Source organism: Coccinella septempunctata, chromosome 7 (assembly GCF_907165205.1).
Source record: "Coccinella septempunctata chromosome 7, icCocSept1.1, whole genome shotgun sequence".
NCBI lineage: Eukaryota > Metazoa > Arthropoda > Insecta > Coleoptera > Coccinellidae > Coccinella > Coccinella septempunctata.
In genome coordinates, this window is record NC_058195.1 from 3275992 (window position 1) to 3291088 (window position 15097).

Genomic DNA, 15097 nt, shown 5'->3' on the forward strand with positions numbered 1-15097 from the left:
TTTTCGACTGTTAAGAGATGTCGAACATGGAGTCCCCGCAGTCGCAGCAGAAGTTTCTCCAGTATCTTCCACAGTTTCCCAGTCCGTTCCAGTATCTTCTGAACTCTTGTTTTGTGAACTTTTCCTCGAGATTGATAGACTCTCAGATGCTGAGGGTGTTGGGGGCGCACTATGAGGTTTTTTTTCTTGCTGATTATTCTTTAGGTCTTCAACCGTATATTCTCTTGTTCCAACTACTAGTCTGTTTCCACGTATGTATGATTTGAGCTTTGAGTTTTCTCTTACTTGGTGAAGATTTGTTCTTAATATTTTGAAATCATTTCGTTGAATTTCAGTCAAATCATTCGAAATGCTAACAGGTGTTTCTTTTAATCTCCCAGAAGAATCATGGTAGATCCAAGTGTGATCCATATTCTTGGAGAGCAACCTCTTCCAGAAGAGCCCCCATGACCCTCCCTCACTAGAATCGCCCTTAAAAGTACCTAGGGTACTCAAGACAACTATTGAACTCACCTATATCTCCTGATCCTCCTCTGTCAACCGTATCTGCTCCACCTTCAGACAGCCTGGGAAGAATTGGCGTTTCTGTTGGTTCGAAGAAAGTGTCGACCTCTTCCGTTGGCTCCTGGGATGGCATATCAGCAGGAAAGCTACGCGACCATTGGCTGTTCTGCGAACGTGGCCTCGGCCTTTGCCTTGTCAAGGTCTGAAACGAAATGATTCGGGTGAATCTAGAAAAGACTGCAGGGTTTTTTCAAGCCAAATCATCCCGTGAAGGTTTATCTAGTTGGAACTTCTTCTTTCTACACTCCATTGATCGACGGTACTCGCCATATCTAGATCTAACCCGGGCGGATTGTTTTGGTCGAGAGAAGTTTAATTTTTGGACAGCCTTCTGCTACCAGGATTAATTTTTTGTTGTCGTAATCGCTGCGCGGAAGATAAAAGAAACGGATAAGGCGTAATTATTCCACCTCCGGCGGGACCGAAAAAACACGGTCGTAAACCGAAGGAAAAGAAATTACCCAAGAGTCTGGAGTTTTATCAGGAGACTCCGCGGGCGTGCAAGAAAAAATATTTGTCTCAATTTGCAAATCCTGCAGGACTACTTCGGTTTTTTTCGCAACGGGCGGCCGACAAAAGGACAAAACCGAAATTGGTTCGCAATTCAGTTAACCCCTTCATTGTCGGCGACGGGGTGTGTGCAATTCGAGGGGGTGGCTTACCGCTTCAAATTGAATCTCTTTTTAATTACAGGTGATGAAATGGATTTATGGCTAGGAGCGGTGGTAATCCATTTGAGTTTCCTCTTTGCTGACCATCTCACCCGGATAGAGGGATAAAAAGTGTACCTGTACTCTGAACGTGACGAAACGAGCGGTGATAATAAGTGGGGTTGAATTTTTTCCGTTCTCGAACACGCATCACAACAGACTGAAAAGGATGGATGCATTATGTCCTGAGAGAACTCGATGAATTCGAGTTTTCAGTTATTTATTCGGAAAAATGTCGGAATTTATCAATTTTGGATGGAAATATAAGTGAATGATTTTGAGGTAAGGTCAACTTAGGTTGAAACAGTGAAAAATAGAATTTGTTCACCTCATCGAAGTAATTTTCTCTCGAGTCGTCTCAGTCGATTCTGGTGCTAACTCAGTCTTCCCAAAATGATTTATTAATCCGTTTTTATGTCCTTTTTATGATTCAATTATGAATGAAATGTGTCCACGTGCGAAATTATAAAAAAAAGCCTTCTGCTCTCCTCGAAACCAACGATTAGTGGTTTCCCTCATTAGTTCTCTCGATTTGCACATTTCATAATTTATCAATTGTATCTTCTATTTTTCTGATTGACGTTCTTGTCGTGCTTACTTGTCTCTCTAAATTGATGAATATTTGCACTCTTCGAGACCAACGTTATTTATATTTATTATAATATTCTTGCTATTCTCATATTAATTATAATATTATTGCTCTTCTCAGATTAATTATTATAGTCTTGCTATTCTCATATTAATAATAATATTCTAGCTCTTCTCAGTCAATTCTGGTGCTAACTCAGTCTTCCCAAAATGATTTATTAATCCGTTTTTATGTCCTTTTTATTTTTTATGATTTAATTATGAATGAAATGTGTCCACGTGCGAGATTATAAAAAAAAGCCTTCTGCTCTCCTCGAAACCAACGATTAGTGGTTTCCCTCATTAGTACTCTCGATTTGTACCTCTCATAATTTATCAATTGTATCTTCTATTTTTCTGATTGACGTTCTAATCGTGCTTACTTGTCTCTAAATTGATGAATATTTGCACTCTTCGAGACCAACGTTATTTATATTAATTATAATATTCTTGCTATTCTCATATTTATTATAATATTCTTGCTCTTCTCAGATTAATTATTATAGTCTTGCTATTCTCATATTAATTATAATATTCTTGCTCTTCTCAGTAAATTCTGGTGCTAACTCAGTCTGCCCAAAATGATTTATTAATCCGTTTTTATGTCCTTTTTATGATTTAATTACAAATAAAATGTGTCCACGTGCGAGATTTTAAAAAAAGCCTTCTGCGCTCCTCGCAACCAACGATTAGTGGTTTCCCTCATTAGTACTCTCGATTTGTACCTCTCATAATTTATCAATTGTATCTTCTATTTTTCTGATTGACGTTTTAATCGTGCTTACTTGTCTCTGATGAATATTTGCACTCTTCGAGACCAACGTTATTCAATTAATTATAATATTCTTGCTCTTCTCATTTAACTTATTTTACTCTGGCTCTGCCTATATTTGGAGGGTGATTTGGCTGGAGTCAAGCCCATATTGTTGTTCATCCCTGTTCACGTAAACACGGTTCATCGAACCTTACAATCCGACACCGTTATCGAAAGACCCTCCATCAGAATTATGAAAAAGCCACGTGGGACCGAAATCCAATCATTCAAATGGGCGCGAAAGCCCCCGTCGTAATCGAATCTGCGACCTTGATCCTAATTTCGTTCGGGCCTCAAGTAGGTCGCTCTCCAAGATGAACATAATGCGGAAGGCACGGTCCATTACCTAGAAAAGGCCTAGGAACCGAGGGAGCACACGTTCATTAGGCCCAGTCGACAGTCTGGAGGCGCCTCTAACACGCACCGCATTAGCAAGACGGATATATTCCCATGTAGGCGGCAAAAACCGGAGCCTGGGAAAAGGTCCAATTTATGACACATGTAGGGGCATTTCCTCGGTGCCATAAATTTGAGCTGTTGTCGTCGAAGGTATAACTCCCGCCAGCATCAGCATGTTTTCGGCTAATTGCGTCGAATGTATTATATTAGCCGGGTTTCTAATTGATACGACGCCATGAAGATTCGGTGTCCTCTTCGAATTGGAGCGATGAAGAACTGACAAATTAGTCCGGGGAGATTGGGATGGTGGGGACGTCAGAATAGAGCTTGGAAGAACCCTAGCAAGAAACATGCTCTTTCCAATAATAGGAGCTAGAGAGAGAATTTCTCAAAACGTCGATCCAATTTGGTTTAAGACTCAATCCTCCGTTCGGAATATTCAGCGCTACACTCTACTGACGAGGGACATTTTGATCCGAGCCGAATTGGAAAAAATGGCAAAGGGAAAAGGTGTTTCTTTCGACCTCAGGAATCTTCTGTTGTAATATTTGTAGTCAAAGTCTCGCCCTGTATACTGGTTTTGTGAAGTCGTAGTATACTTCATTCAAATTTATTTTAGCAGTCGGTTGGCCATGAAATAATTTTCTCAAGTTTTTGTAACTAGAACGAAGTTAGGTTGGCACTCATGAAATGTCGTTAATGTCATGACGCCGTTGCCACAACTAATATCAATTTTTATTACGAAAATTCGAAAATGCCCAAAGTAATTGAAAGAAGAGACAGGGTTTCAGGAAGTGCTATTTAGAATTCAGGTCCGCTCATTCAAATAGTTATATCCTGATATTTTAAAATCCACAATACGTCAGACGATAGCGAACATATTCAATGTAAGAGAATTTATATAATGTTTCATCTGAATCTAAAAGACTTATATTTCAGCTGAATATTTCAGATCATCAGAAAGGTTGTGAATGAAGAGTAGGTATAACAAAGAATTTCCTTCTATTGGAAGACCCAAAAAAGTGGTGGCATTTGAGAATTTTATTTTTGAGTGAATTAATGCGAAAAGTTTACTACAGGATTTTTGATAAATGTCATCGGAGAATAAGTTCCCTAAAATGGATTTTTCTATTTTTCATTTGACTTGTCCTATACAATGTAAATGTCTTAAGGTACTAATAAATACCTAATTATTATAATTACATCATTGTATTGAGATGAATAGCCACAAATACGCGCTAGTTGCCCTGTTACTTGTTTATTCATGTGAAATTTTTGTTCAACGGTGAAGTTGCATCTTAACTTGGAACTTCCTTCAACTCCTTTTACTTATATTGATGCAAGATGATTTTTGTTGAAGAATTTAACATTCTTGTAATTATCTGTTAATTCCTTCGGGAGATACCCATTCCCAACCACTGCATCATATGCATTTCATCTTCGAGTTAATATTTTTGAAATCTACAAATGATGTAAGCCAAAGAAGATAACGAACATTAACTCTCCTCAAGCTAGTGCATATTATGATATTATACTGATCTCTTGTATTTTCCATGCAAATAACTGGATTTGGTATGCCTTAAATCAGTTTGTATAAACTTCAATTATGTTCGTCACATATTTTCCGAAGAGATTCGACATTGTGATAAAATACGTAATAACAGAAACTTTTACGTAGAACGGGCAACATAGCGTTGATTTAAAACCCAAAAATGTTTTGACAAGCTTCATAACCCCACATTTTCGTACTATACAGAGTGAAATGTGTCAAATTTCCATGGCCAACCGACTGCTAAAATAAAGTTGAATGAAGTATAGTTCCGAACGCAATATCGACGGCAATCGTGTTCCTATGCCATTTCCCAGTCGTTTCCGGATTCCCTTCGGGTTTGTTTACGAATACCGAACCTAAACAAAGTCGCATGCGGCGTGTGTATGACCTGCATGCACCAATCGATTCGAGAAGGGTATTTTTTCAGACTGGCCCTCCAGGAACAATAACCAATAAAAGTTCAACCTATTTGCATAATCGATCCGGCGTTTTCCGGTCCGAAAAACTAATCAGTTGTACAATTACACAATTCAGGGTCACGTGTTGCCTGTTCCTCACGCTCAGGGGGTTCGAACAACGCTAAAACTTCTCCCTTGTACAGGTGATTAGCGATTTCGAACGGTTCAAAAAGGACGTGGATGCCTTACTGATTTCGCCCTCCTCCCTCAGGACGTAGGATGAAGAGGAGTATTCCTGTTTTACGGAGGCTCATGGGATCGTTTGCATGAGGAGATCGTTTCGCGGGCAATTCCACTTCGCTGTGTTTCGAAGATAGACCTTAGACTCGGTTTGAGATCGAGATAAGGCTTACCCACATCGGATGTAACAGCGTTTAAATCCCTTTTTCAGACGGCTTCCCACTAAAACGTCGAGAATAGAGTGTAGTATCAGATGAAGAAGCGCGAAAATTTCTATTCATATACACCCTGTATGTCACGCTCGTGTGATATAGACAGTGAATATGACCTGTTTATGAATTGATCACGAACACTAGGGAAACAAATCACTTACCGTTACTACGTAGCTCAATCCATCCCACGTCATTCTAGCAACGGACTCCTTCCTCCTCAAGGTAACGTTTCGGACGATTTCGTCACCGTCAGGGACGTCGCTAGGTCCCGGCAACACGTCCGGCCTTTCGGCGTTCAACTGACCGGAAGTGGACGTCCCTCTTGACGGCAATTCCGACACCGTCCGTCTGTGGGAGCGTAGAGTCGATGGTCTGTATTCTTCCTTCAACGGACCGTAAGCCCTGTAATATAACATCGACGATGAGAGGTGTGTATCGAAATTGAATCATTATTCTCTAGGTCATAATGAAATTCTCAAGGTCGCGAGTTAATGTCCGACAGTCACGAGATATTGGAAAACTGGATAGGGACACACGTGCCATGTTCCATGGTAACGATGAACGATGATTATGTGGAAGAAATTGTGGAGTTTTTCTGTGTTTCGACACAAATTTGATAGAATCATCGAAGAATGAGACATTGACAGACGGAGAATCTTCATGTGAATGGATCTTGTTGTAGTTGAGAAACCCGATCGACAAAACGAAAAAAGATACAAAGTTATACAGCTCATAACAAAGTTCGATTAACAACACTTTTCAGCTTCACAATATACTCGCCAACCAGAACAAAGATCTATATGACAGATTTCAGTTTCTGAAAAAACAACTGTACTTGGTCAATCGAGGTGGAAACCAGGAGGATATTTAGATTTCTCTTTTCACTCCATTGGTACTCACGCCATGAAATAAAGGCGACAAATAATACTTTTGAAAAGAAAAAAAAAAATTTGGTGTTTGTAGCTGGAATCTCGAGAATCGCACAAGTTGATGGAACATTCCATATCTTTGAATCGAAACGAAAGGTTAGCAGGTATTTTATATATTTCTAGTCGAAGTGTAACCAAGTCTTCTAAGGACATCATCTAATTTGTTAAAATCATTGAGGATGCTCTTAGAGTTGAATCAGTAGTAGTCTAATGATGATAACCATTCGATGACCAAGATATACATATTCAGTCTTACCTCGAAGCCATTCTTTTCCTCCTGTCCAACCAGATATTGTGCTGTTCCGCCTCATTATCTTCCCCCACTCCAAAAAACGTAGCCGTCTCTTTCTTGATATAATTCTTGATCATTTCCTTCTTCGAGACCGACCTCTCAAGGGCCGGTCTGTTGGGTATCCTCTCGCTCTGCGAATAATTAACACCCCTGCTCTTCTGCGGCCTCTGGATTCTATCGACGTCCGCTGGCGATGCGACGGGCATCGATACAGCCCGAGTGTGTGCCGGCAGTTGTGCGTTTCTCGAGATTGACGGCGATGGGTTAGGTTGTTGTTGCGTGGGCGTCTTTGAGTCGTTTGTCGCGGATTTGTGAATTTCCGACGTTTGGTCATTTTCTTCGTTTGTGGCGTTGTTCGAGGCGGTGGCTGTTGGTTGTTCTTGTGGCTGCTGGGACTGAGGCTGCGGTGGACTCTGGTTCATCTGAGCCGGAGAAGACCGCCTGGAAGAAGTAGAGAATATTAAGTTAGATAACAGAAATTCCATAAACTTCTCACGAATGAAAGTTTTTTTAAAATAGATATTTGTTATTTGGGTTAATTTAAAAGACCGATGAGAGAGTTTTTTTGGCATTCTGTTCCAACATTGATATTATTTGGATGATGACTTGAGAAGATTGAAAAGACACATTATTGTCATCAGAAACATTGTAAAGTAATTTCGAAGATTGGTACCATGCGAAAGTAATTATTCCCTATAAATTCAACTCAGCATTTATCCATGTTTTTCCAACTTTCTATTATACACATGTTGAGGTCGTAAAACATGAAACATATTCTCGGCAAACAACTTTCACAATACGGAGAATATACTGTGTATTCTTGGTTGAGAGGAAATTCCAAAGCAATTCTAACGTGACAGTTGTATGAAGAATATGGCCTAACGCCACCATTATAATGTATGCTTTAGGGGAAACTGTTTCCGTACAACACACCCCTTAGAAACTCCCAAATGTTATTCATGACAAACCCTGTTTGCTCTCATTATACTGTATATATTGTGATTTGGGTAGATATCAGATTGTAACATAGGCAAGAGGATATATACCAAAAAGTTGTTGATATAATTTACTCAACGGAAACAAAACCAGCCAGAGTGTCTCTCTCTCTACACAGCGATAGGGTTCAGGTCCCACTAGAGGGAATAAAAGTGACTGAATGAAACAAACTATTCTCTTAGCCCATCAACTCTCTGTTCGGCACGCATAAACCCTTGCTGCCTTATTATGTGCCTGCTCAGGAGCAACCTCAAATGGGTTTTTATGAACATGGACAGTAACGACAAGATTAGAACCTTGGAATCTCACAGCCAGCTCCGCTCATCTGGGAATGTCGAGTCGTGAATGTTAGGTTGCCTATCTTGAGTTCGTTAGGCGTTTTTGTCCCGATTGCTGGCTGCACCTTGCGGCTTAGGAAAACGTTAACAAATCTTTCCACTGGCAATCACCAGAAAATAATTGTACAGAAGGAAGGTTCATTCCCCAGAAATGTCATCATAAACTGGATGTTGAATGATATTTCATTAAAGCTCCATATTATACGAAACGCGTTGCGGTAACGGGAAAAAAACACGGTTCCCTAACATGCCAAGGAAGCATCCGCCATGCCGGATCGCAATAACCAGCTACATCCCGGTTGTCGTTCCGTGATAATGAATTCCTACAGCGAGGTTTTCATTATGATATAGAATCTCCGCGGCCGTTCTCACAAAGGGGGAATTATTGCACCTGAGGGAACGGAGACGCACCCGCCCGCTTAATTTTTATGTAACACTCGTGGTTTCGCACAAGCTCCGCAAATTCGTCCATCAGCTCGTCCAGATCGTAAACAAGCCGTTATAGAAATGTTCCTTGCCGTTTATGGAATCCTGATGATGTTCCGCTTATCGATTTGGCCGGGTCGAGACGTCCGATGAATATTTGATGGTTTTTACGGCGGCTGTACCATATTTATTTACTGGGAAATCGATAGTGCATTTGTATTATAAGGCCAAACCTCGAACCACCTTACCTATTCCAGATTATCGGAAATAATAGAAGGTCAAGCTTTGGTTAGTGACAAAAGATCATAATAATAAGTTCAAGGTCGAATATTTTGGTCATTTGGTATGTTAGAGCTGAAAGAGATACATATTCTGAAAGAGAAAGCCTCCTAGTAATCCCCTAATTCCAAAGAGTAACTCTTCTCTCAAACATCCAAAGTTTTTCCCAAAACCGGGGATGAATAGGGACCGCCAATCTTCAAACTACTTCATCTAAAAGTTCGTTCCTTTCACCAGACACCAATCCGGTCATAAAAAGTAGGATAACGATTATATTATGAAGAACATCGAAATCAGTATTATAAAGAGTAAAAAAACAGATGTTTTACGTCATAAAACGAGACCCCTCGACTACTGATATCCCCCATAAAACAAGGCCGCATAATGTTTTTCTTATCGAATTAGGCCGAAGGACGGGCATGTTCCGTTGAAAAACCTCCGGGGGTTGGACCTTTCTGAAAATCGACTTTCTCTGCCACCGACCTATTTAGAACACTTGGAGCTTCTCAGACATGCACGTTCGGCGTTTTCTGGATCCATATTGTAATATACAACACTAGTTCGGAATCTTCGAGGATTACTTACTGAGAGGGAATTTCCAATTCAAGTTTCGTTTGTAGGGGCAAAGGGAAACCCTTTGACACTCAGCTGGTGCTCCAGGAATTCTCGAAACACCCAAGGGAAAAATGTATGTCTTGGATCGGTGAAAGCACGTTTAAAACTTAATTCAAATTGTCATTGTCCATTTTTAGGTTGTTAGAATAGATTTAGTTATGCTATACTGAAGATGCCGATGATCTTCCTGTAGAGACCCGACATTCTGCCGTTCCTGGGTAATATAGTACAACATCGATAAAATACGAAATAACTTTAAGGTTATTGAATCATTGAAGAAAGTAGAAAATTTATCACTGTCCAGGAGGATAATTAGATTTTTCTCTTCACTCCACTGGTATTCACGTCATGAAGGACTGAAGATAAATGGCACTTTTGAAAAAAAAGGTACCTAAGTATTTGAATCTCTCACTTTCGTGCAAGGCAAATTTTGAAGTTTGTGGCTGGAATTTCGAGAACATATGTTTATCAAGAAAAGTTCAACATTTATGAATATTCAAGAAAGGTCCTAGGTATTTGAATCTCTCTTTTTCGTGCAAGGCAAATTTTGGAGTTTGTGGCTGGAATTTCGAGAACATATGTTTATCAAGAAAAGTTCAACATTTATGAATATTCAAGAAAGGTCCTAGGTATTTGAATCTCTCTTTTTCGTGCAAGGCAAATTTTGGAGTTTGTGGCTGGAATTTCGAGAACATATGTTTATAATGAAAAGTTCAACATTTATGAATATTCAAGAAAGGTCCTAGGTATTTGAATCTCTCTTTTTCGTGCAAGGCAAATTTTGGAGTTTGTGGCTGGAATTTCGAGAACATATGTTTATAATGAAAAGTTCACCATTTATGAATATTCAGGAATAGTCATGATCTCTCGTAATATACTAGAGGCTTAAAGCTCTGGGAGGACCATTGTCAGATGCTACTTGAATTCTGTACTGAATTCCACCGAAAAACCGCCAGTATACCCCGTATATGTTGCTTATTATTGAGTGAAACCCTTCCACTTAGCACTTCCACTGGCTCGTCTTTCGATAGGGTCGAATTGAAATATACCCGTTGAAAACCGAGCTTTCAGTTGGCGGTCGGACTAATTCGTCGGACTGCCGCGAGATTTCATTATCCGGCACACAAAGGGCAGAGAAATAATCCTGAAATAGGGATGTGCTTCTCGCAGTCTGGACCGCTTCATTAAATATTGCGTTCGCAGTCCGCAATAACATGCCCGCAAATGAATTACGGAAAAATGAGGCTGTGTGCCGTGAGATATACGCTCATAGTCGGTTATTAATCTTTGTTGAATTGAAACAAATACACGCCGATATTTCGCTGCCCGGTTTTGTGTTGTCATGGCTTGACGTAAAAACGGCCGAACCGATTTTATCCGTTTTTTCTTTAAAACATATCCCATACTATGTAGAAGGTTTTGAAGAACAAAAACTTCGAAAAAGTTGCCAGGGAAACCCACGAAATTCAAATTTCGCACGCGAGTGTATGTTGGGAAGTTCAGCATTCTGGTTCGTCACTCAAGTCCTTTCCCATTTAGGATTTTGCCGTTGAACGGTCAGTTCAGTATCTGCCCTAAATGTTTCCTCTATCAGAAATAATCCTCTATAAAATCTTATTCACATTCGTGAGCCTCCAGTAAACCTACAACGCGACCCGAGATGGAATTCTTCTGAAGCCACCTCAAAGTTCCGAGATTCATTAGCAGCACAACATTAAACATTTAACAGCAGCAATCTAGTGCAGCTGAATTTAAAATACGGTCTCGACCTAACTATCTTTATTGCGATAATCAAATTATTTCATAATGAAAACTGAGGAGTAGAGCACGAACAGACGCCAGAGGAAATTGTAGTCGCAAATTTGTGAGACTCTGGAACTTTAAATTATAAGGTGCTGCGGTATGAAATATGCAATTCGGGAAGCTTTCCTTCAACCGCCACTGACGGTAATTAGGTTAGGAATATAACATTTCATCACACATACTTGTGCACAAACAACCCGGCTGCAGGAATGAGAAAATGCCTCAATTTTCCGCTTGGACAACTTCGCATGCCCACGTTTATTCATTCTTTTTCGCGAGCGATAAACTACGGTTATCGCTGGATTTAAGAGGGCAGGGAGTTGAAAGATGGGTAAATCACTTCAATTGCCGATACTTTTACGGTCTCTAATAAAACCGGCTCAGATTAGCTCAGTAAAAAATTACTTAACTCTGGATTGAGCAAATGGAATATGTCGCATCCATTTCGAAATACCTATCCAAAAGTTTAAATGAACGTTCAGCTCAGGGGAATGTTTCAATTAGAGTGAGATGTTTCAGTGGCAAATTGATGTCATGATAGATCGATAGGTCATGAAGTATTACAAGATAAATGTGACGTCTTGACCGTGGCTAGGGCCTTCAGCCCTCGCGGATCGTCTCAGCCGTGACTCGGGCCCCCGGCCCTCACGGTTTGACTCGGCAGTAGCTCCAAGCTCTCAACGCTTCGCGCCGAAAACAAATCAGTGCAAGGCAAATTTTGGAGTTTGTGGCTGGAATTTCGAGAACATATGTTTATCATGAAAAGTTCATCATTTATGAATATTCAAGAATAGTCCTAGATATTTGAATCTTTCTTTTTCGTGCAAGGCAACTTTTGGAGTTTGTGGCTGGAATTTCGAGAACACATGTTTTTCATAAAAAGTTCATCATTTATGAATATTCAAGAATATTCCTAGATATTTGAATCCCCTTTTTCGTGCAAGGCAAATTTTGGAGTTTGTGGCTGGAATTTCGAGAACATATGTTTTTCATGAAAAGTTCATCATTTATGAATATTCAAGAATAGTCATGATCTCTCGTAATAAACTAGAGGTTTCAAACGCTGGGAGGACCATTGTCAGATGCTACTTGAATTTTGTACTAAATTCCACCGCGGATCACTTCAGCCGTGGCTCTGGCCTCGCGATTTGCCTCGGCAGTGGCTCGGGCCTTCAGCCCTCGTGGATTGCCTCAGCCGTGGCTCCAAGCTCTCGACCCTTCGCGTCAAAAACAAATCAGCGAGCTTTTGTGCCTCACCCTGCATCATTGGGTCATCATTCCGGACGTCGATGGTTCTCTTATCCTTGAATAAATCTCATATTCATCAAGGCAACCCTGTTAACGCCCCGAAAACTCGGGATGTAATACGTCTTTCAAGGTCGACGGAAAAATCACTTATAATTTATTTCGTCCCCAACTTCGAACGTTGTTTTGACAGGAAACGCTTTCGTTTGATCGATTGTATCCTGCGGGGACCGGAAAACTTCCCGCCAGAGGTGATAAACAATTGAGGGATCCTCTTCCCGAGGTCCACGCCAGAAAAGGGAAAAGTTTCCGAACGCAACACATGAATAATCCGGACAAGATAGATGGCGGGACCTTCGACGGCCGGGCTATGCTAAACTTGGGATCCTACAGCGACGAATTGATCGTGTGGACCTTTTTCGATGTTCAACTCCCGGATTATGGAGTTGCGGCTTGCGGGAGTTGATGGTAATTATATTTGAAGTTGTACTTTGCGACGCAGTTTGATGTTGGGCGTCGCAAAGAACTTCGGCATTAATTGGAGCTTTGAGGTTCGAATTGAGGGCACCATGGTGATGGAATGATCGGAGTGGGGAGGTTCAGGAAGCTTTAGGAGCATTTCCCCAAAACTAAGGAAATAATCACCTACCAGTAGATGGCAACAGTGGAGAAGCTGATTAAGCAAGACTCTCTCGAGAGCTGGGGACGCATGCGTGTCATGGTTTTTCTGATAGTTGTAAACCAAGCGAGTTGTCATCATCATCATTGCTGTAACCCGTTTACGAGAATAAATCTAAAAAAGACAAAAAAACGGTTCGAACAGACTTATAATTTCTTAGGGCTAATTGCGACTGTGTGCCCTCCTGTAACTGAAGAGACCTAACCGTGACTTACAGATCCTTGCACACTCTGGGCATGGATAGTCACCAACCAGATCTGGCCGCCGCTGTATCCTTCTCGAGTCTCCATTATAACTGTGTACCAAAAACCTCCACTGTGACCTATCTAACGCTAGTTGTTCCCAGTTATGATTGGCATTAACTGATTTTAGGGATTGATGCAGTGTATCCTTAAATCGCTTATACTGGCCTCCAGGTTTCCGATCTCCCTCTGTGAATTCGCCATACAGAGCTATTTTGGGGAATCTTGTGTCTTGCATCCTCAGAATGTAGCCGCTCCATCTGAGTTGGGCCCTCGTTACTTGATTTTCAATTGTTATACAACTTGCGCGCTGCGAGACTTCTGCATTTAAGACTTTGTGGAACCATCTGATGTGAATTATTTGTCTTAGATGACGTTGTTGCGTTTGTTCAAGCTGTTCAATATGTCGCCTGTAGGGCGTCCAGCTTTCGCTTCCGTAAAGAAGCGTTTGTAAATGGCAGTCTTGGCAAGTTGTAGAAAATATATGTACATAGAAAAATAGTGTTTAAGTGACCTATCCCAAATTGCTGATTGTTAATCAAGTCCACTTAAGGACCACAAAACCACTGAATTGATTCGTAAAGATTCTTTACTTACTTCTTTCTTGAGAAAGAGCAAATTATGTGATAATGAGAAAAATCTGGGGAATCGATTGTTCCAAATTTCAGATATGTTTTAAGGGCAGAAAATAGCTTCCAGAAAAAAATTGAGAGCTTTATAGGTTGATAGGATTCGTGAAAAATGATAATACAATTATGGAACAATTTCTTTTTGGAATCTCGTCATTTGTAGAAGAGTTTAGGAGTATCAGTATCACTTTTCCTTCATGGTCTTCGGGAAAGACCTAAACGCGATCATTGTTCCTCGTCAGTTCAGTGTAGCGCTAAATATTCCAACATTTCAAGTGATGTTTTCTGAATTTCAATTGATCATTTCTGAATTTCAACAGAAAATGTTGTAGTTATACTATTTATCAACATTCCAGGTTAGTTTTCTGTTCGCATGTCGTGCGTCAGCCTTCTGCCCCATCTCCCACGTTTTGAGCGTGCCACAGCAGGCGTAAATTTCAAATAAGGAAGCGAACCCTCGAGTTTCATCGCGAGAAGTTTCATCCAGCATGAATCTGAAACCCTTCCGTTCCGAAACTGTAACAATCCGCTCACAAATATGTGCTCGGAATATTATAACTTCCCAAGGAATCCGAGAAGCTTTTCAACTTTGGCGCGTACGATCGTGCCTCCGTACCCGGTTAGAGATTTCGCTAAATCAAACTGTAAACACGAAATACAGTTTAAATAGGTCAACGGGGGCCGAAACTGAGGCCGGGGCCCGGAGGCGAGGCGACAAATCGACGAATTCCAATTACCGTAACATGTGCCATCTGAAAACCCCGCTCTGATATAATTCTCGAACATAATTTCCGTTGACGCTATCCAATATATGACTCGGAAATAAAAGCCAACTGGTATCGTTACGTTTATGAATTCGATTCCGTTCCCGGCGACTGTCAGAGCGGGCGTCAGAGGAGTTCTGAAGCTGCGTGCTTCAGAATTCATCCTCTAATCATTTACAATCGTTGTTTATCTATTTTTGTACTGGAGTTACCAGATTCGAACGTAACCCATTTAACCTTCCATTTTTATACGAGGATGTATTGATATGTAGTTAGCCTAGACCAGTTCCATGCTTTACAAGAATATTGCGTTACCATAGCAACGAACAATAACTCATTAGAAG

At 40.6% G+C, this 15097-nt stretch overlaps 1 protein-coding gene across 1 annotated transcript in view; it reads right to left on the reverse strand.

The window, feature by feature from the left end:
* The window catches only part of LOC123316573 (inactive rhomboid protein 1), a 75624-nt gene that overhangs the window by 12575 nt on the left and 47952 nt on the right, over positions 1 to 15097 (reverse strand). The window contains exons 6-8 of the mRNA XM_044902719.1: positions 6702 to 7178; positions 5678 to 5918; positions 514 to 706 (exon numbers count right to left, since the gene is read on the reverse strand). Coding sequence (XP_044758654.1) covers positions 514 to 706; positions 5678 to 5918; positions 6702 to 7178 — 911 coding nt within the window. The remainder of the gene's footprint in view (positions 1 to 513; positions 707 to 5677; positions 5919 to 6701; positions 7179 to 15097) is intronic.